Below are 26,677 nucleotides of genomic sequence, written 5' to 3'. Positions count from 1 at the left end.
GGTGTGGGGCATGCAGGAGGCCGGAGGGGCCGGCGCCGCCTCCGTGTGGACACAGCAGGCTCGAGCAGCGGGGTCCTGGCGGGGAGCCCGCCACCACTCAAACACACGTAAACATCACGGGGGGGGGGGCACAGGACCCATGCACGCGACGCCACGTCAGCTAAACGTAAACACAGACACATCACCCGTGGCAGCCCGGACTCACAGCCACCAGCCCCCGGGCCCCATCCCGCAGTCGCCACTCACACAGGTGCCGGGCATGGTGCAGAGCGACCCCCGCCCCCACCTGCCACAGCCCACGGGCTCTTTGGCTTAGAGGCTCCAGAAACAGCCCCCCTGCCCGGGAGGGTGGCGCTCTGCCCACCCGGCGTGTTCCCAGCTGAAAGAACCCTGAGAAGGCGAAACTGTCCCTGGGGGCCTCCCCCTGCCACCCGCCCCCCACGGGACCAGGAGCACAGCAGCCTGCAGATACCCCAGGAATGCCCACAGCATCAGGGAGGACGGGGTGAGGGCTGGGAGAGGGGGCGCAGCATAGGAGCTTCTGGGAGCCCGTTTCCAGCCGCCTCGGTCAAGTGCTCACCTCCCCACCCCCACCCCCCCGCCCCCAGCCTAGGACCACGGGAAGCCAAGCGCAGAAGCCCAGCCACCGTGGCTGGGAAGAGCAGCCCCGCAGTGAGGACACGTGCCTGGGCTAGCTGTGAGCGCGGACACACGTGTCTGGCCTGTGTGTGCCTGTGTGCACGGCCCGTGTGATGGCAGCGTGCACACTCGGGTTTGGCAGTTGCACTGGCACCAAAGGCTTGAAGCAGTGGGGTTCCTGCCCCAAACGTCTCCACAGGCCACATCCCCACCCCAGGCCACCCGACCCCTGGCAGGTGCACCCTGCCCTCAAGTCCTGGGGCATCAGGAGCCCCTCCCGACTCCGTGTTTGGCACTGAATGACCCCCCCCCGGCCCAGCCCCTCTTCCTCTGCCTGGCCCCGGCCAGCACAGAGGGACGGCACAGGTAAGCCCACGGGAGCCCTCAGCAGAACAGCACTCCCAGCTCGAGAGGTGGGATGAGGGCTTCCGGGCCCAGGGGGGCTGCCGCGGTGGCACAGAACACGCTTTCCTTAAAAGCTGAAGACAAAAATAACAGCGGTGGAGAGGAGGTGGGTACACACCTGGGACGCCAGCCCTTGGCGGTGGCCACAACAGGAGCTCGGCCAGGAGGCCAGCAGGGGCAGCCGCAGGGGCTGGACCGTCCAGCTAGGGTACTGGCTGGGAGCTAGGGAGGGGGTCTGGGCACAGCGGCACCTGCCCACAGGGTTATGGCACGTGTGGGGGTCTGAGGCGAACTGTCCGCAGCCAGGAAGGGCCGTGGCGGCAGACAAAGGGCGCTGGAGGCGCTGGACCCAGGGCACGAGGAGGCGGCCGCGGCCCTGGCCACCTAGATCAGAAACCTGTCTGCATCGGGGAGGAAGGCGGGGAGGAAGGCGGGGTCCGGGAGGCCAGGGGACCCGCAGTTCGCCCGCTGTGGGAAGCTCCTCAGAGGCAGGGCCGAGGGGGGCGAGGACGGGCTCTGGACGGCCGGCCGGCTTTTCCCAAGCTGGGCTGAGCCCGCGGAGCCCCGGTTCCCGGTCAGCAGGTCCAGGTTCCCGCTGGGGTCCACGATGGCGTTGATGACTGCGGGGGCGGGGAGGCTCAGGCCGGCCGGCAGGTCCTGCCCTGCCTCCCGTGCCCACCCCGGGCCTCCCTCTGCTTGCACCACGGGCAGCACCGCGAGGGCTCGCCCACCCCATATCTGCCCCCCCCCATCTGGACCACACCCACCTTCCAGCTGCTTCTGCACGCGTCTCAGTTCTTTCAGAATGGAGCTGATCTCCTGGAAGCAGGCGGGAGGGGGGAGATGGAGCAGGACCACCAAGGGGGTCACTCCCCCACTCCCTGAGCCAGGCGGCTGGGGGCGGGCCGGCCCTCACCTTGTTGGACGTCTTCAGGATGGGCACCTCGTTCTCCGAGTTGATCCTGGCTTCCAGCTCCTCCCAGGCACGCCCTGTGTTCTGAAAGAGGATCCTGCCGCCGAGGGAGCAGGCAGAGGACAGCGGTGACGGAGCCCAGACCCGTGTGCGCCCACACCTCTCCCCCCACCGCGCCCCGCCTGTGCCCAAAGGGAAACACGGGCCCAGAGCAGGAACGGGGCTGGCTGGAGCCAGCGTCCCGGCCTCCGGCCCTGACGTGGGGAGGGCTGGGCTGGAGGCTGTGGGTCATTCTGGGACTCTGGTTCCTGGAAGCCAGGAACGCGTGTGCACGCGAGCATGCCCTGGGCCGTGCACCCCCTCCCCCACTGCAGCGGGTCCTGGCCGATGCGTGTGTGTTGGTGTCTGTGTCTGAGGGGAGTCTGGCGGGGGGGAGCTCCCACCAGCCCGCAGAGCTCGCGGGCCCTACGCACTTCATCTTCTCGGCGAGGTGCTCCGTGTTCTCCCGGATGGCGTGGGACAGCTGGGACACGGGGTTCAGCATCAGGTTGTCAAAGATCACCTGTGAGGACCGGGTGTCAGCACAGCGCCCTCCCGAAGGCCCCGCTCCCGGGTGAACCGCAGCACCCGGCCGGGAGGGCCCCATGAGCACGCGGCCTGGCCAGCTTTCTGAGGGGCGGGGGGTTGGGGTGCCTGCCTCCTCGCGGCTCCGAGGCCGCGTCTTGCCGGCGAGGGGGTCCTCACAGCGGTCATTCATGTTCTGATCCAAGTCTCGAGAGCTCAGGGAGCCAGGTGGCACCTTCTGGAAGTTGAGGCTGGCCTCGGGGATGCGCTGCACGAGCTGCGGACAGGGGCAGGTGTCTGCGCTCCTGGGTGGGGGGCACCCGCCAGCAGGGCCAGACAGTGCTGCTACGACAGCAGGGGGACCGAGCGGACCCCACGCCCAGTCCCCTGGGGGCCCCGAGACGCCCCTCCCTGTGCTTCAGGGCGGCCGTGTGGGGAGCCGAGCACAGGATGCATAGCCTCGGTGGGGGCTCGCGGCTGACACCGCCCATGCATGCGGGGGGGGGGGCAGACGCAGCCAGGACCCAGGACCGAGGACCTGGCCAGAGCTCGGCAGGGTGGTGGCAGGGCTCACCTCCTCACGGGCGGAGATGGTTGAAGCCGGGGTGCTGGGCACATTGCTGAGGGAGGGGCTGCGGGCGGGCCCCGGCGAGCCCAGCGAGTCGCCATCCCCAGCCACGTCATGGATCTCCCGAGCCAGGATGGCCACGTCCTTCACTAGCGTCTGGCTCAGCCTGCAGCCCACAGGAAAGAAGGCAAGTCCTGTAGGGTCCTCCTGGGCCAGGTGCCAGTGTTGGGGAGGTCGGGGAGGTCAGGGAACCCTCCCCAGGCCGACCTCCCCTCTCAGGTGGAGGCAGGAGTCTCTCCCAAGAGGCAAGTGCTGGGTGAGAGGTAGGGACCAAATGTATGCAGCTCCCAGCCTGGCCTAGACTGTGCCCAGCCGGCCGCTGGCAGTGCCAAATGGACAGGGCCCCAACAGAGGCTCATGCGTCCGATGCCCCAAGAGGGGTGGCAGGGCTGAGGCTGGGTAGGAAGGGCAGGTGGAGGTGCCCACAGGCTCCAGAGCAGGCCACACCTTCCCCTCCGGCCACCAGGGCACACGTGGGGCCACCCAGGCCCTACTCTGCAGACACGGACACTGGGGTAGGAGACGGGTCACAGACAAGGGTCAGAGTCAGGCAAAGGGTGAAACAGGCAGGCAGAGACCAGGAACCTCCCTGCAGGGGAGGGAGGGAGGCCAAGGGAGGCCAGGCTCCCAGCACCAGCCCAGCTCTGCTCACACCCCGCACAGTTATGCACACTTCCCCACAAGGCTCTCAGGCTAGCGGGGACCAGGAGCACCTTCTCCCCCTGCCGCCCACGAAGTCCCCAGGCTGAGCCCTGTCCTCAAAGCACATCAGGTCCCACAGCCAGCCTGTGTCACTGGAGCCCTCGGCCCAGGCTGGGAGTACAGGAGTCCCCTGTCACCGTCCACACTGCTCCCTCCATTGAGGGCATATGAGCAGCACTGTCAGGCTTCCTCGGCCCATCGATGCCAGCAGGTGCCCAAGGGACGGGGCCTCCGAGGCCCACCAAGGCCCAGGCCTCCACCCTCAGCTGTCCCAGCACTGCCCGCAGCGCCTCCCAGCCGGCCCTCGGGTCCTGTCCACTCCCAATGCCACCTGCACCCCTGCCTGGCACGGCCACCCAAGCTCAGCCCCTCCCAGAAACGCCGAGCACAGCTGGAGAAAACTATACCTCCCCAGTGAGGCTGCGCTAGGCCCCCTCAAGACGGGGGTCCCCCAACTGGGTCCCACTCTCCCTACATCAAGAAAACACAGAAGGAATCCCTCAAACTCACGGATGCCAAATGGACGTGTGCCCCTGCCTCAGTGCTGCCCCCACGTCCTCTCCAGCCCCCAGCACATCGGGATCCCCAAGCCTGTCTGCTCTGGAGCAGAGGCCCCAGATGCCCACAGGGGCCCTCCACCCCCCCTCACCTCTGCACGCCCCTCGCCTCTCTCACCCACTGGCCTCCTTCCAGAACCCTCGCCCTGCCTCCTCAGCAGTCTGGCCCCTTGTCAGCCCTGTGCATGGCCCTGTGCACCGCCCCCTGCGTGCTGACCCTCTTCACATCCTGCAGGTCCTCTCCGCTCAACCTCCAGGCACTGCGGCCTCTCTCACCATCTCTGTGCCTCCGGGCCATTCTCCCAGATACCACCTGCCTCTGGTCACCTTTCTGGAGGCTCCCGGGCTCAAGACCAGCACCCTCAGCACCAAACACTAACCATTCGCCCGGCCCCGGACCCCTCCTGTCCCTGCACGAGCCCCCACAGAACCCAACCCCCGCAGCACTGACCACTGCTCAGAGCAAGACCGCTCCCCAGTCCCCACCACCTCTGCACCAGCCTCCCAGCTCCCAGCCTGGAGCTGACCCAGGGAATGATGACACGACAGAGTTCATCTTTAACAAAAAGAGTACAGTCCTTCCTCATACCAGAGGCCCCACAGCCTCCCGGACAGATCTGCATCCATCCACCCGCCCACCCATCCATCCACCCATCACCCACCTACCCATCCACCCAGCATCCATCCCTCCATCCACCCAACCATCCATCGACCAGCATCTGCCGAGCTCATTCGGGAAGACAGCCTCCAGCCCAGTCCCTGCCCTGGGGATGCTCCTGGCCCCAAAGCGAGGCGCGCTCCGGGTCGATGGCTCCTGCCGAGTTGGCGCTGCTCACCTGGCAATCTCCGCGATCTCTGCCGTCTGCACAATAAAACCATAGGGATCAGGATCCTCCTCCTCGTCGTCCGTGTCCCTGAGGCCGGGGGCCCTGGGGCGGGTCCGGCTGGAGCTGCCAGCCCGCGGGGTCTGCGTGGCTGTTGAGGCATGGGAGCGTGTGTGTTTGGGGGAGCCGTGGTGGGAGCCGTACTCCTCCTCGGATGTGGACGTGCAATCCGAGCCCTGCTGCCGACGCCGCGTGCCTTGGGTGTGCAAATCGTTTCCAGAAGCAAGAACAGAACAGAGCAGCGCTCAGCACCCTGCAGCAGCCCCGGGGTCCTTCCAGACGAGGGCCCAGCGCTGCAGGACAAGCCACGAACCCAGAGGCATGGGCAGGGACAGCAGGGACGGGCAGGGTCAAGCAGGGACGGCAGGGATGGGCAACCTGACATTTGCATGGGCCTGTGGCTGGTCACCCCGTGGGCAGAGGCCGCACCCCGTGGAGAGGGTCTGTGCCCATCAGATGGGAACAAGTGGCACTGGTGGCACGGGAAATGGAACCCACACGTACCCCAAATCGGGGGAGACCTCCCCATGTCAACCAGCCCCAGGCCTGGGTGGGACCACAGAGGGGGGCTGAGCTCAGCCCTCACAACCCCCTCCCTTGCCTGCCTGGCCTTCTGGGACCCCCTCCTCACCCACCCTGCTCTGAGGCCCCATGGTGGCAGCAAATACATGCAGCCAAAAAGAATGGGAGGGGCAGCGGGCTTGCGTGCAGCCGGGGTCCTCAGCCCTCCACCACACTGTCCCTGCTCCATCCCTTCCTCCAGCCAACTGGTCCCTCAGTACTCCTGGCCCACAGCGGGCCCAGAAAGCAGGGAGGAGCTGTTTCTCTGCAGCCACGGGTCCGGGACAGGGCAAGCCGGCTATGTGCACAGAGCCATCCAGCCACTCCGGGTCCGAGACAAGCACCAGCGGCCACAGCACCGTCCCTCCACCCATGCGTGTGCGCAGACCGTAGGCTGCACGGGGCCTCTGCCTGGGGGTGTGTGGGAGCCAGACACACCCTCCCCAGGCACCCACCCCCCCACCCCGGGACAACGTCAGGGCAGAGTGGACAGCCCCAGCAGCCGGGAGTCCGCAGGAGCTCCTCCCTCCGGGCTCGCTGCAGGACGCAGGCACGCACACTCGGGGCACTCGTGTGTCTGTGGAGACAGGCCTGCCCGTGGGAACGGGGGCTCCTCTGGGGCCAGAACTGGGCTGACCCAGGACGCTCAGACCCACCGCCCTGGCTGACGGGGCCCGGGGACCCCGCCTGCTCCCGGCACTCACTGGGTGAGGAGTATCGGGCACTGCCCGGGCGGGCCCGGCTAAAGGGCTGGCGGGGCACCGTGGTGGTATTGGTGGCCTTCCTGGCGGTGGCCCGAGCCTCGGCCATGACGGGTTTGCGGCCGCTGCAGTACAACTCGACGCTGCGGCCCGAGAAGCCTGCACGGGCGGGAGCCGCCTCGGAGTCGCTGGGCCCGGTGAAGGAGCCCGCCCGCTTCCGGGGCATGGCCAGGATGTCCAGGCGCGACAGCTTCTTGGCCTGCTCAGGCGCTGGCCGCCCCGCCGGCTCAGGGTTGGCCGGGGGCCCCCGTTCGCCATCGGCAGCCTCCGTGTCCGAGGCATCCCCCAGCCGGGCCCGCCTGAGCCGGGAGGCCCGTGTGGGCCGAGGTGTGGACAGGCTGTTGGAGCGCGTCAGGACCTGCTGTACCTTCTGGGCGGAGCCGCGGCCCTGCTCTTCCCGGGGAGACGGGGACGGTGCTGGCGGGGCAGGCTTCCGGTGAGGCCCTGGCCGCCCCGCCCCGGTGGCCACGGGAGTCTCACGGTCAGAGGTGACCGTGTCTGCGCCAGGCGGGTGGGCAAGGCTGGAGCCTCGTTCTTCGTCAGTCCAGTCTGAGGATATACGGGGCCCAGCGGCATGCCGTGCAGCCAGGCGCCTCCCTGGCTCTGCACGGACCGCGTCCGTGGGGCCCAGGGGGCGACGATGCTTATCTGAGAGCCGCTCCCGGGCACTGTTCAAGGAGACACCCCCTGGGTCCTGTGCTGCTGGTGGGGACGGCGGCTTCTCCTTCTGCGGTCCCACGGGCTGAGGACTGGTTGGGCTGGGCCCGTTCCTACCACTGAGCAGGCTGACCGTGCTCGCCGTGTCCACGTCAGAGTCCCCGGACAGGGAGTCCTCTGGCAGCCCGGGGGCGCTGCCCAGTTGGCCCTCTGCCTCCTCCGTGGACTTGGAGAGCAGCCGGGCCTCCAGGGCTGCCAGGGCTGTCTCTGTCTCCTTCAGGATCAGGTGGGTGTCCTGGGGGTGGAGGTCCATGCGTGAGGCCCGGGCAGCAGCCAGGTCCTGCAGGAGAGGGTGGCTGGAGATGTGTGGTAGCTGGCCGGGCGCTGGGGGGCCACCGGCCGGCTCCTTGTCGAAGCTATCCTGTCGCACCGAGGCCGGGGCAGGGCTCTCAGGCTCCGGGGACCGCTCTGTCCGCAGCTGGATAACCACCCTCCCGCCAGTACTGACGTAGACGCTGTCCCTCGCCGCGGGGCTGGGCTGGGCCGCCCGCACTGGGCCCTCCACCTCCCCGGGGGCCACAGATGGTTTCCTGGGGAAGGCCGTCTCCGTGTTCTGGTCCCCAATGAAGAAAGAAGTGGGGGCTGGCTCTCCGGGGTCCCTGGGCGAACGCCGGCCCTTCGTCCATGCTAGTCCCTCCTGGGGGCTCCTGCGTCTCTCCTCCTGCGGGCCCCCACCCAGCTCGGAGCCCCGCCCACCGTCCGACCCACTGGCATCGCTGAGGCTGTCAGGCTCCAAGTCTTCCTGGGCCAAGAGGCAGGTGGCCTGCTCACTGCCCAGCTCCGGAGGCCCAGGGCCGCTCCTCCTGGTGGCCTCAAGGCCCCCGGGGCTATCTGCACGGTCGCTGGGCAGCTGTGGGAGTCGCCGTCGCTGGCGCACAGGCAGGGCCCCCTCGAGCTCCCCAGTTCTGCGCCCAGGGCTCTCCTCTGCAAAGACAAGGTCAGCCTGGTTGAAGCGGCCACTGGCCTGCAGGCCGTCCGTGCATACCGGAAGCCTGACCCTCTTCCAGACGTGACTGGCATGCACTCATGCTTGTGTGTCCGGTAGAAGGCCTGAGCCCACCCCCTCCCCACTCCGAGCCTGAGCCACTTACCTGCCAGGCCTGGATCTGAGTAGCTGTCGGCCAGGCTGGCCCAGCGGGACACCCACTTCTGACCCCCAGGGGAGCCCGGCACTGTGAGGCCCTGCAGAGCAAAGGACAGTGTGTGTCTGCAGCAGGGAGAGGCGGGAGCCCCGTGGAGACCCTCGCCCTCACACCTGGCCCCAACATACCATCTCTGCACCTGTGACATAACCCCCCGACAGAAGCAGCCCGGGAACCCCCGCTGCGCTCCTGAGCTCACAAAACCCCAACGTCACTACCTCATCTGAGCCCGGTTCAGTGGCCCAGAGATCAGCAGCTGTGGCTCCGTCCCGCCTCTGGGACTCAGCCCAGCCCTGCCTGTGAACACCCAGGGGCCCAACTTGACTTGGGGCCTCAAGGCCTGCCCTCGAGTCCGCCATACAGGAGCCCCAGCCCACAGGCCAGGTAAGCATACCACTCAGGGAAGGTTCGGCCCAGCATCGCACGAGGCCTGGAGTAACCTTCGAGCTCATACAGGACCCGATGATGGGGCCCCAGCCCCTCCCAGGGCAGCGTGCCTCCCAGGTACCTGAAGCTCCCCTTGAGGGGCTATGCCCACCGTCCGGGAGGCAAACTCCTGCAGGAGAGCCATTCGCTGGGCGACCCCATCGCTGGCCTCGTCCCTGTCCCCTCTGATGACTGGACGGAAGGTGGCCGAGGACACCCTGGAGAGCTCAGGAGACTCAAGTACCCCAAAGACCTGCGAGGAGGGATGGCCAGACCCTCAGGTCAGAGCCAGTCCAGCCCCAGCCAGGCCCCCAGCCCCCTGCCCTGCAGACCTGGTCGATCATCTGGCGGGCCTCCTCCACCTCCGGGTCCTGCCCCTCAGTCTCGATGGTGTAGGTCCCCGCATCACTCAGGCTGTCGTCCTCATCCTGTTTGCGAGCCTTGGTCAGCTGGGGGTCGGCGGGGGGCGGTGGTGGGGTCGCAGGGGCCACAGGGCTGGCCCCACGGGGTGTCTCGGGGGCCGGTGATGCTGGGGATGCCTTGTCAGGGCCGGGCCAGGCGGCCGGGGAGCCCTCCCGCAGGCACTGGGCCATGAAGTCCTGGGCCAGACGGGAGCGGCGCCCCACGCTGCCAAAGGGTCGTGCGGAGCCCCGGGAGGCGGGTGAGGGCCCCCCCACGCGCTCCTCTGTCCTCTCCCGCTTGAGCGAGCTGGCCCGCTGTGGCCCCAAGCTGCCACCTGTCCCCCGCGCCGAGGCAGGGACGCCTGTGCGCTCTCTGTCCGCCGGCCCGGGGCCTCGGCGCTTGTCGGCCTTGGGGTCCCCAGGAGGGGTGTGTGTGAAGGACTGTGAGCGCTTCTTGCGTGGCGTGTCCTGGTCGAAGAACTCAATGACAAAGGCCTGCTGGTTGTGCAGCAGCTCTCGGGGGTCCCGTTTCATCTGCCTCTGTAGCCGCACCTGTGCCCCGCCGCCCTCCGCGGGGACCCCAGCTGCTGCTGCCACCGCCTTGGCCGTGGGGTCCTCCGAGTCGCTCTGCGTGCCGTCCTCATGCTTGTGGCCTGGGGGTGGGGGAGCCCCAACACATCAGGCCGAGGGAAAGCGGGCAGCAATCGGGGGGGGCCCCTTCATGCCATGCCCAAGCTGCCACACGTGGCTGGGGACGCAGTGCCCACACCTCACGGAACCCACCACACGTGGTCGAGACGAGCAATGGGAACATGCCGGACTGCCCCCACCGGGGAGGCAAGTCCCTACAACTAACTGCAGGTGGGAAACCAATCAAGCTGGTGAGGGCGCCCCACTGGGAGCAAAGGCACTGCGGTGAGGTCACAGGCCTCACGCAGGGCCAGCCTGGCTGGCACTCACCCTTCAGGGTGCGGGTATGGACGGGCAGGTCGCTCTTGGTGCTGTGCCGGTCGTCACCGGGGCCGGCCCGGCACAGCAGGCTCGGGTCATTCTGCACCAGCCAGTCGGCCACCTTGGTCTCCGCAGACACGGCTTCCACCGGTGTGGCCTCCTTGCCCGGTGGCCGCCTCTGGCGCAGCGAGAACTTGGTGACGTGGTCCTTGATCTTCACCTTGCCGGGGCTACAGTCGTCAAACTCGATGGTGAAGGAGGCGTGGCTCTGCACCACGGGGGCCGCCCCGCCCCCGCCTGGCTCTCCGTCCTTGGTGGGGGCCTCCTGGGCCGGCACCTCGGGGGGCTGCGGCGGGGGCGGCGGCGGGGCCTCCTTCGTGGGGATCTCAAAGTAACTGGGCTCCCGCCTGAATGAGTAGCCCTGAGGCTCCACCGTGGCCCGGAAGCTGGCCATCGTCCCAGGGAGCTCGCCGTCATGCTGCACCAGTTCCTTGGGCCGCTCTGGGTGGGCGGAGAGAAAACATGTCCTCGGGGGGCTGCAGGGTGGCGACCTTGGCCCACCCACCTCTGCCAGGACCATCAGCTGTTGTGCCCCCCCCCCAAAATGGGCATTTCCAGACCCGCCACCCTTCGGAAGCTCCAGGGGCCTCCGGGACCGACCTGCGTAGGGCTCCTCCTGGCGCCGGTCCTCGGGCGGGCTGCCGCCATCATCCTCTCCCCACCAGGAGGGCTGCCCGTACAGGGGTGTGCGGTAGGCCGCCGCCTCTGCACAAGGAGAGGAAGTTCGACCCTGGGTCCCTGTGGCCCCAGCGCAGACAAGGAGGGGAGACCGGGGCTGGGAAGGCACTGGGCTCCGGGGGGGCCCTGGGGTCACCTCCCATCTCAGCCTAGGACCCGAAGCACTCCAACTTCGTCACTCTAAGGCCCGTTTCTACATCCACAGCAGGGGACGCTCGCTGCTCCCAGCCCTGCCCAGGCCTCCCTGTGCAGGAGGCTCACCTGGGGCAGCACAGTCCTAGTGCCCCCGTCCTGGGGCAGGCAACCCCTCCAGCCCTGTCCCAGCCCTCTGCCCCCAGAGCTTGCCTGCCAGAAGGGCAGGAGGACAGCAGGAGTCTACAGCCAGGGTGGGTTGCTCTCCAAGGTCTGTAAACAGCTCGGGCCACAGAGGGGTGACCCTGACGGCTGGGCCCCACCGCAGGCTGACCGAGCACACAGGGTACACGGGGGCAATGCACGTGGGTGGGCATGTTTCAGGCTGTGTGGCTGTGGGGTGCATGGATGCCTGAGTTCACAGGACAGCAGATTTGTGCTGTGGCTGTGGGGTGCCATGAGCCCAGGAGGCTGACAGGCAGCTCAAGGAGAGCCATGGGGCGCCCGTGGGGGGCAGGCCTGTGTGCACATCCCTCCCGGGCCCCGCTGCAATGCTGCCCTTACCTGCTCCCGGCCTCCGGTCCCCCCTCTCTGGCCTGGGACCCAAGGACTCGCAGTATGGGGTGTGCTGGGGCAGCGGCTCGCCCTTCCTGGGTGCCGGGCCCTTGGCGCTCACCTGCAGCTGGCTGGTATACTTCTCGTGCTGCAGGCAACGGGGCGGGGGTGAGGGCAGGGTCAGCCTCAGGAGGACACCCAAGGCAGCCTGCCTCCCTCTTGGTCCAGAGAGGGCCGGGATTGGCCCCACGCACCAGGAGGCCTCCTTCACAACCCCCACGGAGGGGACAGCCTGAGGCTCGAAGCTGGGGGTCCTCACCCAAGCCTGGGGGGTCCTCAGGACCACAAAGCTTCCAGGAAGGAGCTGCGGTTTGCTTGGGGTGGGGGAGGCAGGGGTGGACAGCAGTCACCAGAGGTGATACGTCACCCCCCACTCAGGACCCACCAGAGAAGGGCAGGACAGGCCCCAGGGACCACGGGACGTGGGGAGCAGTGGTCTATCCCAGCACACCATACGTGTGCATGCGTGCATGCGTGCATGTGCGTACGGACACGTGGGATGGCGTCCGTGCATGCTGAGCTCTGCAGCTGTCAGACCCAGGCTCACACTGGCCGTGTGACTCTGGGCAGGCCACCCACACAGCCTGTGCTGCCCACAGTTCACATGAAAGGGGGCTAAGGCTAGTCTCTCCCACAAGGGGCTCCCGGGTGAAGCTCTGGGCAGGGTCCCCCAAGTCGATGCTCCAGGACCCCCACACAAACGAGCAAGGGGAGAGGAGACATCCCAGCTGCCGTGGCCCCCGACCCAGGTCCCTCCTGTCTGTTCTGGCTACCACCTGTGATAGCCTGATTGGGGTCCTCCTTGGCACCCAACATGCCTCTCGGCCTCCCCTCCCCCAGCTGGGCACAGCAGCCTCCTCCCCACACCCGCCACCTGCGGCTGCATCAGCCTGGGGGGAATGACTACCCCGCCTGCTAGACTGGGCCATCCTGCAGGACAGGCCAGGCCAGGCCGGGCTGACTCATGGCACCACAGCCAGGCCAAGGGAGCCAAGAGGTGTGGGAGTGCAGGGCCGGAGGAGGGGTGCAGGGTGCAGGGGCCTCGTGAGTGCCGGCACTGACCCTGAGCGCCTCCTCGGGGACCCGGTGCTGCACACGCTCCAGCACGTACATGTTGGAATGTGGCCGAGAGTTAAGGCAAAGCCAGAGCGGAAGAGCCAGGACGGCCTTTGGACAAGGGCTCGGGGCCACAGCGAGAGGAGCAGATAGCTCCTGGGCGAATCAGATCGAGAGGAGACGCATGGGGGGACTGTGCCGCCCCGCACACCCGCTTGTGCACCAGGCCCGCATCCACACTGCACTGAGTCGGAGCAGCGGGACGGAGGCCGCTCCAGATCAGGGCACACACCGCGCCGGGGCCGTGCACGTGCCCTTCAGCCCCTCACCCAAAGTGCAGGGCAGGGCGGGCAGGAGATGTGCCCAGGAGCCATGCCACGTAGCCAGCTCCCAGCTCCCATCCCAGACCACCCCTCAGCGCCAGCCTCCCCAGACAGCATCTGGGTCCACACCCACTAGCGGCTGTGCCAACATGAGTGCTGGCAGAGAAGACGAGAGGATGTGCTCCTGCCACGTATATGGGTCCCCAGGGCAACCAGGCTCTTGGGGCAGAGGCACAGCCCCCACGGACACATGCTCAGAGCACAGAAGGCCACACCTGGGCAGCCCCCAGGTCACCAGGGAGCCTGCGTCCCAGGGAGGGCTCACTTGTTCCTGGGGCCCAGTGTGAGCTCAGACCAGGAGGCAGGAAGCAGGTGCCTGGGACTGGGGCCTCTGTCGGGGGAACCGTGACCAGAGTTCAGGCTGGCACCCAGCCCGGGGTCATGCTGGCTACTCTCCAACGCGCATGGGCCCCAGCTATGCCCACGGAGGCCCCTATGACTGCCAGGACAATAGTGCGAGTGAGGCCAGAAGGCAGGGCCGGCCAGGAAAGGATATCGTAGCCGAATCGAATGACATCATGGAGCTTCAGTGTGACGTACTTCTGGTCCGGGATGCGCACGTCATTCACAAATGTCTGCGGAGGAAACAGGTGGCAGGGCCAGGCCAGCAGCAGGTGGGGTCCCCTCCTTCCATGCTGCTCTGGGCCAGGCACTGTCCCTCTGACACACGTGCACCCAGCCTCACCCCCTGCAGGGACCACAGGACAGACGGCCGCTGAAGGACTGCCCTCGCCCAGCACCCCAGGACCCTGAAGTGACAGTGGCCGAGGCACACCCCTGGGGTGGCCCCATGGCAAGGCTGGTTGGGCTCTGCGAGGCTGCCTGCTCCCCGGAAACCCTCTTCCCTCCACCAGGGGCTCTCACTGGCTGGCCCCCGGACACCACACTCTGGCCAGATGAGGGAGAGAGCCCCACATGCTCTGCGGGCCTCGGGGGCAGGCCAGATGACAGGGGGCAGACAGGAGGGGCTCAGGCACAGGAACTGTGCTGGAGTCTGGTGGGAGGCACGAGACTGGGGAGAATCTACAGGACAGAGGGGGATCTCCCGAGCGGGAGGGCAGGTCCACAGGAAGGAATCCCAGGCCAGGGCTGGATCGGGGGGGCGGGGGGCAGCAGAGCAGGCCTGAGAGAGGTTGGAACCCCGGCAAGCTCCGTCTGGATGCGCTATTGGTGACACTGGAGTCCGTGAGCTCTAAGCAATGGGCGCATGGCAGCAGCCCGGCACGGGGGTGGCCTGTCCGCCTGTGCCCGTGGACAAGCAAGACTTGGCCCAAACTATGTGGACATCACACAGGCCCCAGGAGCGCACACCAGGCCCGCAGCCCCAGTGACCCACTCAGAGACCAGGTGGTCTGGGGGCCAGGGCCGCCGTGCAGCCCACGTCGGGGGAGGGGATGCTCACTCCCCTTGCAGCCCACTCAGGTAGGGTGACTCTGGCAGGAGGGCCGACAGGGGAGGAGCTCAGGGGCACACCCAAGCAGAGCCTGAGACCTGTGGCCAGGAGCCCCTCGGGGGAGGTGGCGAGGAGTGCCCAGCACTCGGCAGCCTGAGGCTGCTGTGAGACCCCCAGCTCAGGATGGAGGGCAGACCTCATGAGCTGGGAGGGACAGGGCAGAAGGCCCTCCTTGGACAGGCGCCTGTCTGCACCACACAGACTCTGAGCACAGCTACACACTGGACCCTGGAAGGATCCCTCACCTGACCCCTCCCTGCTCACAAAGGAGGTCCACATCCCCCAGGACAGGGTATCCCAGCAGACAGCCCCATTTCTCAGCCTGCAGGAGGTCCAATGCCTCCCCAACCTCCCTAGGGCCCTTTCCCCCCAGAGCAGCCCTGGCCCGAAGGGAGCCCTGCACCTGAGGTGACTTCCTCCCCAGGGAGCAGCAGATCCTGGAGGAGCTCGGGCAGGACAGAGCAGAGGGATGTGGTCACGGAGGGAAAGGGACCACAGCAAGCGGGCAGAGCAGGAGTGGGGCCTGCGAAGAGGGGCGGGGCTCACAAAGGGGAGCTCACGAAGATGGGTGGGGCCAAGGCGGAGGGATAGGCCGAGATGGGGGGTCAGGGTGCAGAAGGAGCTGGGGTGGGGAAGACGAGGGGGGGGGCTCCTATGGGAGGGTGTCACGAAGAGGGGCGTGACCATCACAAAAGGAGGGCGGGGCCAGCAGAGAGAGACAGAGACAGAGAGACAGAGACAGAGATAGGTCTTGAGGAGGGGCGGGGCCAGCACGGAGCGCCCTTGCCCCTTGCACTCACCCCGTTCAGGCTTCCCAGGTCCTTCACCCAGTGCTCGTCCCTGTCCTGGTCGTAGTTGATGACAGCATGCTGTTTGTCCACGCTGCGGGACTGAGGACACACAGATTCCCTCAGCCGGCTTTCCTGGCTAGGTGAGGTCCAGGAGCAGAGGAGCTCCCAGCAGGAACCCCACCCTCCTCTACCCCCTGCAATGGCAACACCAGCCACCTGGGCCTGGGAGCCCACCAGGTCCAGCCCACACCCCCACACCTCCAGTGTGTGCATCCCCGACAGCCCACCCAGGCTTGACTCAGCCAGCTGTCCCAGCCACTGGAACAGGCCATGGGGATTTGCTGAAATACCAAGGCCAGGTCCTCCCACCCCACTGCTGCCACCCGGGCCCCTCCTTTTCTGTCCAGCCCTCTTCAGCACCAACAGGCCAGTGCTCCCCTATCCCTGGGTCTGCCATGGGAAGGGCTGGGAACCTCTGTCATCTGGGACATGCTGTTCACTCCCAAGGGCAGTTGGGGGAGGCAGAGCGCACAGGGAGGACAGCAGGGCTGGGGGGGTGGGTTCAGGGATAGGGCTTCCCCCCACTCCTGGCCAGCTCTCCCGGTGGTGGTCACGCAGTGCAGGATGAATCTCGGACCCTACAGCTATGTGCCCGCATGCACTGGTCTTACACACACCCTAAGCACACCCTGCACACACGTGCACACACACACACACACGTGCCGGCTGAGGACCCCTCCCCAGGCCAGTCACCCAGCCCCCTCACACAGGCAGCTGGAAGAACACAGAACAGTCCCCGGCACACCTCTCCAGGGCTAGGGCTCGCGGTGCAGAGGCAGGGAGAGGGCCACGGGGTCACGTTCTCTCCGCTGAGGCACCCCCGGCACAGGCCACCTCCCCCAGCCACGAGGCCCACAGTCTTGGCGCAGAGCACGCCACCACTGCCCACCCCACACCCACTCTGCTGGAGGCCCCTGCCTCCCTCTCTCGCCATCTAAGGAGACAGGCCTGGGGACCAGTCTCTGGAGAGGCCAGCAGAACCAGCCAACCTAGGAGATGTCCAGACCTGCCAGGATGACCGCACAGGACCCCGTGGACCTGCCCGGCAGTGCCTCCACAAGACACCCAGACCTACCTCCAGAGCACCTGCATGCACCTACAGGGCTGCACCCCTGCTCTCCACGGCCTGGCACAGGATGGCCCCTAGCCCATGAGGTGGTGGCCCAGGACCCGAGTCCCTGTGTCACCATACCACCAGGCTTCTCCACTCCCACAAGGAGCGCCCGGACCCTCCCTCCCCGAGGCAGCCGGCCCCCACAGAGCCCACTTTCTCCCTGGCTTCCAGGGGCAGCCCCAGCACCCACCCTCCCAAGGACTAGAAGCCCAAGGCCTCCCCAGAGGCCCAAGGACACAGCGAGGTGGGGGTGGGCGTGGGCATGGGCTCTGGCCCAGCCCCGTGCTGCCCTAGGTCACTCAGCTTGGCAGATGCGCCGAGAGCCCTGGAGGGCAGACCGTCGTGGGCAGGCCTTGTAGGGGCTGCGGCCCCCAGCCCAAGCAGTAGCCTCCATGCTCCAGCCCTGCCTGCACTCAGAGGCCCCAGGTGGCCAGCTGGACCCACAGGGTTGCTGCCGAGGTGGGGAACCTGGGGGGCGTGGCATGAGGAAGGAATGGGACGTGGGACCCACACCTCATCCTGCCATGGACCTTCAGTCCTCTGGAAGAAGCAGGGGTGCAGGGGTGCTCCAGAGCACAGAGCAGACCGTGGGGCCAGCCGGAGCCTCCCTGACCCAGAGGCTGCCCTGGGCCACCTGCTCCAGTGCTGCCCAAGGGCGCCAGGTCAGTGGCGCAGCCTGTGGCAAGCATCTGCCCTAAGGAGCCCCCAGGATGGCCTGGTGGGGCTCCTGGTGCCGACTCGTCTGCCTCCCAGAGCAACAGCTCTCTGACCAGATGAGTCTAACCTTGAGACCTCCTGCCTCGCCCCCCAGGCCTCACCTCCGCCCCCATCCTGAATTCCTTGCCCAGCGTTGGCACCCACGGCCCACAGCCTCTCCCCTGGGTGCCAAGCATCCCCTCCTCCATCAGACTCCCCTGCCTGTCCCGGATGCAGGCCGGCCCGGCGCTCACCTGCCCCCAGAGCCAGCCCTCGTGACCCTGCCCTGCAGCCACCCCCAGGCCGCGGCCTGGGCCTCCCCAACCAGGCACAGGCAGGGGACCCTGGCAAGCCCTTACCTGGGTCTCAGTCTCCCGGCTGTGGTGGGGCTGACAAGAACCAGCAGCTCTCTGGGGGAGCCTGAGTGCTCAGGCTCGCCTCACCCCGGGCCAGCGACCCGCCCCTCCAGGCAGCCTCGCGAGCCGGCGAGCGCGAGCGCTGAAGTCCAGCCCGGCAGCCAAGAGGACAGCACTTGCTGAGAAGTCCGGGGCTCGCCTCCTCCTGCACCCTTTCCCAAGCACCGCCCAGGGCTCGAGAACAGGCCAGCCGCCCACCTCAGCCCTGCCGGACACCCCGGCTGCCAAAGGGGCCCCCCATCTCTGGAAAGTGAGCCTGGGGGTGGGCTGTGCCGCTGTGCCGCCAGGTATCAGACCACAGGGGCGCCACCGGCCCGGGAAGGGCTGTGCCACGGGGCTCTGGCTAGTCCCACGCCAGCACGCAGAGCGACACAGGCTGGCCCGAGGCGGACAGGGGTGGGCAGCAAGGGCACGCTGCCCCTCAGGTGCAGACACCACCTCTGTCAAGGAGTAAGCCCCTAGAGGGGCTTCTGGGCAACCTCCCAGCCTGAGCAACTCCCTTCCCTCCCCAAGCCTCGGACCCCCAACTCCCAGACACAGCTCGGCCAGGCCAAACCAGATTCCCTGCCCACCTGGCCCTATAGCCTTCCCCAGGAAGGCCAGCAGCGGAGGGGCCGGCTGCTCCCACCACACCCCCTTGCCCCCAGGCACCCACTGGCCTTCCCCGTCAACCTGTCCCCTGCAGCCATCTTTCTCCTGGCCCTCCCAGCCCATCGGTCCTGCCCACACTCTTTGCAGAAACTTCCTGAGGCTCCTGGCCAGCGTGAGGGGAAAGGCTGGCCTTGTCCCATGAGCCACAGGCCACGGAGGCCTCTCCAAACCTTCTTCCTGCCCTGCCCTGCCCCGGCCAGCCCTCTGGCCAGACCGCTCTGTGACTTCTGGAGATGCCTCGCCCATGCTTGGACCTGGGTCCTCCGCCCAGGACCACCACCCTCCCTGTGCCCGCCTTCCCTGCCCCCCCACCCACCCCACCCATCTTCTGGCTCTTTGGAGTTTGCACGGTGCCCCCCATCTGCCCCCAGAGCCTGGGCCCCCCCCACCAGTCCCCAGGCCCAGCCTCCACTTGCGGCCAGGGCTCCAGCACCAGGCACGGCTCCTGCAAAGCCCCTTCCCAGACTGCGGGTAGCACCAGGCTGACGGGGAGCAGGCAGAGAGGGGTCTCAGCTCCAGAAACCTCCCTCCCAGCTCCGACACACCAAACCAGAAGCTGACCCCAGCTCCACCATGCCCAGGTGCTCAGAGGCTGGACACCCACCCAGGGAAGGTCGAGGCAGCCTCTTGGCCCTGGATTTGAGACTTCATAGGACACAAAGCAGCTGTGCGGCACGCGAGAGAAGAAAACTGTGGAACAGGCGAATAAAATGGCCCTAACGAGCTCCAAAGATACAGATTTTTGGAAAAGGGTCTAATTATACTCACTTTAAAAGGAACAGAGATGTGCTTCCAAACTTTATGTGACTCCCTCCATGGAGAAGGCCCTGCCCGGGCCAGCCTGATCCTGGCAGCGGCCAAAACCCAGGGCTCTGGGCATAGCCCCCGCCAGTCCACACCCGGCATCACCCATGTCCACCTAGGACGGGCTGGCCGGCATGTGTGCAGGGGGCCCCCGACTCAGGGCTGTGGTCTCTGCATAAGGGCACGAGCACCCAGACCCCGGCTGCCACACCCCTGCAGGGCAAACGGGGCCGAGGCGGGGAAGACTGTGCGTGCACACGCACACGACCCACGCCACAGCGCGGGGCCCCCCAGGGCAAGAGCCGCAGCAGGTGGCCCGCGTCCACACTCACGCTCGTGTCGTCCACCACACGCTGGCGGGGCAGCCGTCTGTGCCAGGCTTGGGGAGGGGACGGCACGTGGCCAGGCTGGCCGGCTCTGCCCCCTGAAGTCCCAGCCACAGCCCCTCCTGCCTCCCTTGTGGTACAGGCCCCCTGGACAGCCCTCTGCTGCCCGGCCTCCCCGCACTGCCTCCTCCCCACACCCTGTGTGGAGGCTGCACCCTGCCTGGCACCTCTGCCTGCCCTCCGTGCCCCTCCCCCTCCTGGGTGTCCAATTGGCCCCACGGCCCCCCATCCCCTTCCCAGTGCCACCGCCTGCGGGCTTCTCCCCCGGGGGCCTCATCTGGTCCCTCCTTACATGTGTGTAGCCGGCCCCACCCCCGGAGCGGTGACCCCGCAGGCAGGGTCTCTGCAGGGCCCTCTCGGAGCCGGAACAACACAGTATTCCATCACAACCGTCGAGTGACAACACAGGCATGAGGACACGGACCCCAGGGAGGGGAGGCCCAGGCCCTCCGGCAGCACCTGAGCAGAGGGGCTAGGGTGGGACAGCTGCAGGGTGAGGCCGGGATCCACCAGTGTGCCTATCCCTGAGCCCACTGCGGTGGCAGGGCCGCCTGAGGATGCCCAAAGCACAGGTAAGGGAGAGGAAAGGTCAGGGTGTGTCCCTGGACCCTGGTGGGGACCCTGGCAGGGGCCTTGCTGGAGGGGACGGAGGATGGGTGGTTTTGCACAGAGCTTAGGCTGCCTCGGTGATGCCCACACGGGCTATAAACGCAGGGGGCTGGAGACTGGGGACAGGACAGACAAGGACACTGTGTGAATCAGCTCAGCAGATGTAGAAACCAAGGCACGAGTGACAGGACCTCCGGGGCGGCCCCGCCCAGTAGCTCGGGGCCCAGGCAGGAAGGGAGGCTGCAGAGGTGGACATCCTTGCCCTCGCTTAACGCCTGCATGATCTCCTGGAGCCTGTTTCCCCAGGTGTAGGACAGCAAGGGGAGGAACGCAGGTGCACCCGCGTCAGGGGCTGGCCCCGCAGGAAGGGCTGAGAAGTGCCCACTGCTCCTGCCCTGCTCAAGGCTCCACCACCGACGAACCAGAACTAGGAACTGGACCTGAAACTCACTCGAGCACCCTGACCCCTGCCTCCTGAAGCAGGGAGGCGTCTGCACCAATCCCTAGGAAAAGAAGCAAGCAGAGTGAGGGCCTGGTCAGCAGACAGAGCCAGGCAGTGGGCAGGAAGAACCCCCATGCTGGGCCCAGGCCCCCATCAAGGGCTGCCTCCTCCGAGGCCCTCCTGGCCACCCTAGGTAGACCGGCAAAGCCATCGACACACTACCCAGGCACACAGCACCTTACAAGGGGTCAGGGACCCAGCAGGCTTTCAGACCCGCCTCCAAAGACAGAGAACAGGGGTCACATTCCGCGTCACCATCAGGAGCCACCAGCCACACGCAGGCCTCAGTGGGGCCGCTCAAGACGCCAGGGGTGCGACTGACAGTCCGCCCCCTGCTTTGTACACACCGCGTGCTCAGAGCGCTCTTTCTATGGGTAAACGGTTTTTAACAAGTCGAGACTATTTCGTGACGGGTGAAAACGACAGGAGACTGACAGTTCGATGCCCAGGACAAGGATTCCCGGGTGGCACCACACTGCTGCCTTACTGTCCTCGGGCCGCTGCTTCTCAACCCCGCAACGCGGAGTCGCAGCCGAGGAGGCGCGTGGCCCCAGAGGCCTGGAAGACACAGCCACGTCTTTACGGAAGACATCGGCCCACCCCGGGCAGTCACTGACTCGTCTCTCCAGCTTCCAAAGGCATGAAGAGAAGTAAGAGGACAGCCCGTTCCAGATGAAAGACACTCAGAAGGCCCAGCAACCAGACACGACGCGGGAACTTTGCCGGTCTAGTCAAGCAAGTCCGAGGACCTCCGGGGAGAAGCCAGGGTGTCCAGACAGGGACCGGCTTGCCCTCGGGAGAGGGAGACAGCATCTGCGGCCCAAGTGCACGTGCGCGTGGTGGAGCCCCGTCTGCAGCCCAAGCCCCATGTGTCCCGGGGGAGTGGGCGGCAGCAGCCGGCCTTGCACAAGGGAACCGGGGCCTGAGAGAGGTCTCACCCTGTACCCGAGCGGCCCACCCAGGATGCCTGCTTCCTTCTGAGGGCCCCACAGTGGGGGGCATGGAGCTTGGGGGGCTGGGGGACAGGGGCCCATGCGCCACGTGGGGTGGGGGGGGCAGGGCTGCAGAAAGCCCGACTCAATCACACCCACGAGGCACAGGCAAAAGGACACCTGAACTAGGGGGAACCCTCCTTGTTCCCAAACAGCCAGACATGTGATTCCCACAGAAGCCAAGCCCACGCTCTGAAATCCGGGGCCTGAAAGTCCTGATGGCCAAGAGCACAGTGCCCTGGCCCCACTGCCTTCTCTGCCTGAGAAAGGCCCCTTCCCCACCCCAGGGTGCTTCAAAGGGGCACCAGCCTTCCCCTAGACAGCTCTGATGGTCCCAGCTGGCCCTGGGGCTCCCCACTCCGTTCCTGGCCCAGCTGGGCCTCAGACAACAAGGATATGGATAGGTCCACTTTCCAGCACCTTCCAAAGGTGGGTCCCTGATGCCTTGAGAACCTCACAGGAGCCCACACACCTTCCTGTCAGAAAAGCTCCAATACGCAGAGCCAGGGACCAGCCGTGTGAGCACACACTCAGGCCTGCACAGGCCCACCTGTGGGTCCAGGGCTGCCGCGAGGGCTCTCCCCAGGCGTCCTGCAGGGAGTGGGATGGGCGCTTTCCCGGCCCGGGTCCTGCCCCCCGAGGGGCTCACACTCACCTGCAGCATGAGTTCACACTCATCACGCCCCACGAAGATGAGCTCTCGCGGGAGCCGGTGGCGGGTGCCACCACTGCTCACCAGGAACCAGGAGGTGACGCTCATCTTGGCGCTGGCCAGGCCGGTCCTGCCCTGAGGGGAAGGAGGCGTCAGAGCAGGCTTCCCTCCCTGGGCCCCAGCCCCTGGATGCCAGAGTCTGGGCAGGGATCCTGCCCCCTGAGGTTCAAGCACCCCCATGGCAGTGCAGGGGCCACTCCTGGAAACGTGGCGCCCCAGCCACACTAGACCACCCGCCCTCCCCAGCTAAGCTCCCCCAGTCCTCCCTTGTGCTCTAGGCCCCTCTCCTCTCCCTCCCAGGTGCCAGGCGTTGAGTCTACGAAGAGGCACAGACCACATTGCCCACGTGTGGCGCCTCACGTGTCCTCATGACCCGACCAGGAACAGCTCTCGTGTGGGACTCGGCATGGCCCATCGGGGTCTGCACAATGCCAGATGCACTGGGCCAGACCCCAGCCCGGGACACAAACTGCACCGGGGGCTCTGTTCCCCCAGCCGGACACGCTGGGGTGGGCCTGCCAGGAGGGCCGGGGAGGCAGCCGAGGACAGGAGCCCTGAGCCATCAACATGCAGATCACTTAGAGGAGACCAAACGCCCCTTGGTGGCCACTGCGGCCATCCTGCAGAGGTCCCCAAGCCAGGACAGTACCAGGTGACCAGGCAGCAGGGGACGGAGGTGGTGCCTGGTGCCCAAGGTCCCGGAAGCATGGCTGAAAGGGGGGTGTGAGGGGCTGGTATGGTCGAGATGGGCAGGGAAGCACCACGGGAGCTTGGGGAGCACAGGGGTCAATTTGAGTGACAACAAGGGCCAATGTCACCCCAAGACCAGGCCCTGGGGCAGCCTGAGGCCCCTGTGCAGCCTGCACGCACATGCTCTCACATGGGTGCCGTGCTCACCCGGAGCCCCCAGAGTAGAGCTGTGTGCACAGCAGCACCTGCGTGTGGACACCGTGCATGTGCGCGCGCGCGCGCACACACACACACACACACACACGCTCATGGGACACACGTGTGCACATGGCCTCCTGTGGACCCGGAGCACTACCACAAGTGTCCTGGCCACTCTTCTCCTACAAATATGCATACTGCTGAAATACATCACATCCCCAGCACCGCCATGTGTCGAGGGGTGTCCTGGGCTCTGAGACAGCTATGACCTGCACCACGGGCCTTCCCACCAGCTGGGGGGGGAGCAGGCAGCAAAGGTGAGAGGCTCTGAGAAGGTGTGAGTGCCCCAGAGAAAAAATGAAGCGGGGTGGGTGGGCTCCTGAGAAGGCACCCTGGGAAGGGGACATCTGAGCGGGAGCAGGTGGACATCTGCAGACTGTGGTCCAGGCAGAGGGCAGAACCAGTGCAGAGACGGGTCATGAGGCACGGGGAGTCCTGTGGGGTGTGGAGCCAAAAGGTAGCTCCAGGACCTGCTTCATCTCTGGGAGGCTCAGTGCCAAGTGAAAATATGGTAGCCTTGTCCAAAAGTCACGAAGGATTTCAAAAACATGGCAAGCGGAGCCCTGAGCAGAGCGTGGGGCATGAGCAGGCGACACATGGCCAGCCCTGGAGGTCCTGAGTCCATGACATGACTCGGCCACCCAGAGGAGGCCACAGCCTCAGTTTACAGCAAAGGGAGGACAGACAGCAGGTTAGACAATAAGGGAGAGAACGGATGGTGGGAGCAGCAGGGGATGCCCAGTCCCTGTCCCTGCAGTAACCACACCCAGAGGCCCCAGGTCACAGCTCCCTTCTGGGCGGGCAGTGAGCGCGGCCAACACCAGGACCCACCAGGCCATGTGGGCCCAAGTGACCACTACTCCATGGCATATCCTCATGTCACCCGGGGCAAGCAGGTGGAAAGACGTGGAAAAACCCACTGTAGAAGTCTGCCAGAACCCCCCACCCAGCCCCAGGCGCTTCCTCAGAGTCTGGCCAGGGGTGCAGGCACTAGAGGCCAAGGGAGCGGGGACCTCCACCCCCACCCCTCTGCAGGGCTCCAGGGGCCTCCACAACCCCAACCTCCTCTAAAACCCCTCCTTGCGGGGGTGGGGGGGTGGATACAGGCTCTCTGCTGGAGAGCCCCTGCCTCATCATTGCCCTTCCCAGCCCCCACATCCCACACTCTTCCATCACCTGCTACTGACTCCAATAGGCAGCGACCCCACCCAGATGAGGCCACAGCCTCGGTTTACAGCAAAGGGAGGACAAGCGCCCAGAGCCTGGTTTTGTGGCTGCGCCAGGGCCAGGCCACCCCTGCCACTACCAGCCCATCCTGAAAAGGCTCAGGCCGGGGAGCTGAGGATGTTCCCAAACAGCCTGCAGCCGGATCGGGGCTGGGCTGGCCATCGTTGCTAGGATGGAGAATAATAAACACCCCAAACTCGTCCCCACGGCCGCCCCAGCCAGAAAAGCCACCCGCCGGGAGGTGAGACGGGAAGGTGGAGCCGCCCGGGGGCAGAGGCTGGGAGTCGGCGGGGACCGGGAAAGGGAACGGATGGGGGCAGGGTCTGGGAGCGGCAGGAGCTGGGGCGGGCGGGCGGCTGGAAGGAGCAGACGGAACGGAGGCCGGGAACAGGCCGAGAGAGGAGGCAGGGACAGCGGAGAGACGGCAGCGACAAGGGAAACGAGGAGGAGGACGGAGGGAGGGACCGCGGGAGGAGAGACCAGGCCGGGCGGCGGCCGGGCCCGGAGGGGGAGGGAGCGGCGCCTTCTGAATCAGCGCTCGCCGGGGCAGCCATGGCCGAGCCGGTGCCTGGGCGGGGACCCCGGCGCCCAGGCCTGCGCCCCCATCTCCAGGCCGCGTAGACGCGCGCCGGGCGCCCCTCCCGGCCTGGCGCAGACCTGGGCCGCCTCCGCGGCGGCAGGGACCAGCCCGGCCAGGTGCGCCCGCGGCCGCCGTCCCCACGCCTTTGTCCGGCCCGGAGGAGACCTGCTCCCCCGGCCCCTGTCCCCCGCCCATCCCCATCCCCGCGCGGCCCGGCGGGCGCAGGTGCGGGTGCAGGGAGGCCCCAGCCGCGGCAGGCGCGGGGCGCGCGTCTTACCTGCGGCTCGGCCCCGGCCCTTCCGCCCGCCCGCCGGCCGAGCGCTGGGCGGGGCCGCCGCCTAGGACATGCCCGGCGCGGCCCGCACGCTCGCGGCAGCCCCGGCCGAGCCCACGGGCGGAGCGGCGGCCCGCGGCCTGGCGCGCGGGTCCCTGACGTCTGCGGGCGCCCGCCCCGCCCCCGCGTCCCGCCCTTCGCCCCGCCCCCGCGTCCTGCCCCGCCCCCGGAAATCCAGGTTAGGGCGGGCCCGGGTGCCAGGTGCCCGCGGCCCTCGCCCCCGCGCCCCCCGCAGACCCCTCCCTTCTCTGCCTCGGTCCCCTCTCCCGCACCCCCGCCCCGGACCCGGACCCCCTCCCCTCTCTGTCTCGGTCAGTCCCCCGCGCCCACCACTAGGTTGCCCGCGCCCGCCCCCTCGTCACTAATTCCCACCCTGCCGGCAAGACCCCCTCCCCTCCCAGTCTCGGCCCCGCCCTCGGCTGGGGGACCCGCCCCCGCTTGCCAGGCTGAACCCTAGGGCCCAGAGCAGCCCAGCGTGCTGGCCCTGAGCCCAGGGGTTAACGCTTAACCCAGCTGGGGGAGCATTCCGTCGCCCCTAACCTTTAGCCCCGCACGCCCAAATGAGGGTGGAGCTTGGGAGAGGGGAAGGGAGTCCCGGAGGCGCACCTTGTCCTACCCGATCCCTCCCTCCCGCGCCCCCAGCTCCCAGACACCTGGCGTTCTAGGCTGGGCTGGGGCTGGGGGTCCTGGGCGTCGACGGTGGCGTGGGCCGACGGGCGGGGTGGGGCTGGGGACCCTGGAGGTGCTCACAGTTCCTGGGCTAAGGGCTCACGGGCTGCTTGCTGGTGTCGGGTGACCCGGGAGCTGGGAGAGGGAAAGGGATTAACGCTGGGGCGGGGGCAGCGTGGGAGACGCCTCGCGGAGGGATTGCTCTACCGGCGTCCTACCTTTCAGGTATGGTGAAGGTCTTGAGCAGAGGCTCGGGGGTGGGCAGCGGCAGTGGAGGGAAGTCCTGGGAGCAGGGTTTGGGAGGGGGCTGTACTGGGCAGGCTGGGCTTCGTGGCCGGGACAGCGGGAGCTGCGATGGTGCCCACCCCGCCGTACACCCGTGCCTGCTGCCGCCCCGACGGGGGCACTCGACAGTCCGTCCTGATAGTCCTCAGTCCCCGCGAAACCCACGTGCCAGGTCCTGACCTGGGGGTGGGCGCAGTAAGAGGGGGGCACACATCCTGGAGCATGGAAGGGAGCCTCAGGCACCTACCGTGCAGGTGGAAACCCACCTGCGGG

At 67.3% G+C, this 26,677-nt stretch overlaps 1 protein-coding gene across 3 annotated transcripts; it reads right to left on the bottom strand.

Moving 5' to 3' along the window:
* Nucleotides 1-1,286: 1,286 nt before the first annotated feature.
* Nucleotides 1,287-26,649, bottom strand: CEP170B (centrosomal protein 170B). Of its 3 annotated transcripts, none has more exons than XM_045799293.2 (19): nucleotides 26,338-26,649; nucleotides 22,305-22,436; nucleotides 15,429-15,518; nucleotides 13,672-13,750; nucleotides 12,799-12,857; nucleotides 11,686-11,824; nucleotides 10,912-11,016; nucleotides 10,261-10,752; nucleotides 9,232-9,953; nucleotides 8,982-9,152; nucleotides 8,423-8,513; nucleotides 6,558-8,255; nucleotides 5,245-5,488; nucleotides 3,096-3,255; nucleotides 2,655-2,798; nucleotides 2,431-2,519; nucleotides 1,961-2,054; nucleotides 1,812-1,863; nucleotides 1,287-1,664 (listed from the first exon to the last, which is right to left on the bottom strand). In XM_045799293.2, the coding sequence occupies exons 2-19, from the start codon at nucleotides 22,407-22,409 to the stop codon at nucleotides 1,429-1,431; spliced, it is 4,770 nt and encodes a 1,589-aa protein (XP_045655249.2). In that variant the 5' UTR covers nucleotides 22,410-22,436; nucleotides 26,338-26,649; the 3' UTR covers nucleotides 1,287-1,428. The 3 variants fall into 3 exon arrangements, with proteins under 3 accessions (XP_045655249.2, XP_045655248.2, XP_045655250.2); XM_045799292.2 differs by lacking the exon at nucleotides 26,338-26,649 and adding an exon at nucleotides 25,394-25,539; XM_045799294.2 differs by lacking the exon at nucleotides 26,338-26,649 and adding an exon at nucleotides 25,394-25,523 and having other exon boundaries at nucleotides 22,305-22,431.
* Between the last annotated feature and the right edge of the window lie 28 nt (nucleotides 26,650-26,677).

The sequence above is a fragment of the Ursus americanus genome, chromosome 26 (genome assembly GCF_024610735.1).
Source record: "Ursus americanus isolate L20-20 chromosome 26, mUrsAme1.1.p, whole genome shotgun sequence".
NCBI lineage: Eukaryota > Metazoa > Chordata > Mammalia > Carnivora > Ursidae > Ursus > Ursus americanus.
Note: the sequence above shows the minus strand (reverse complement) of the source record. Positions and strands in the feature narration are given on the sequence as shown.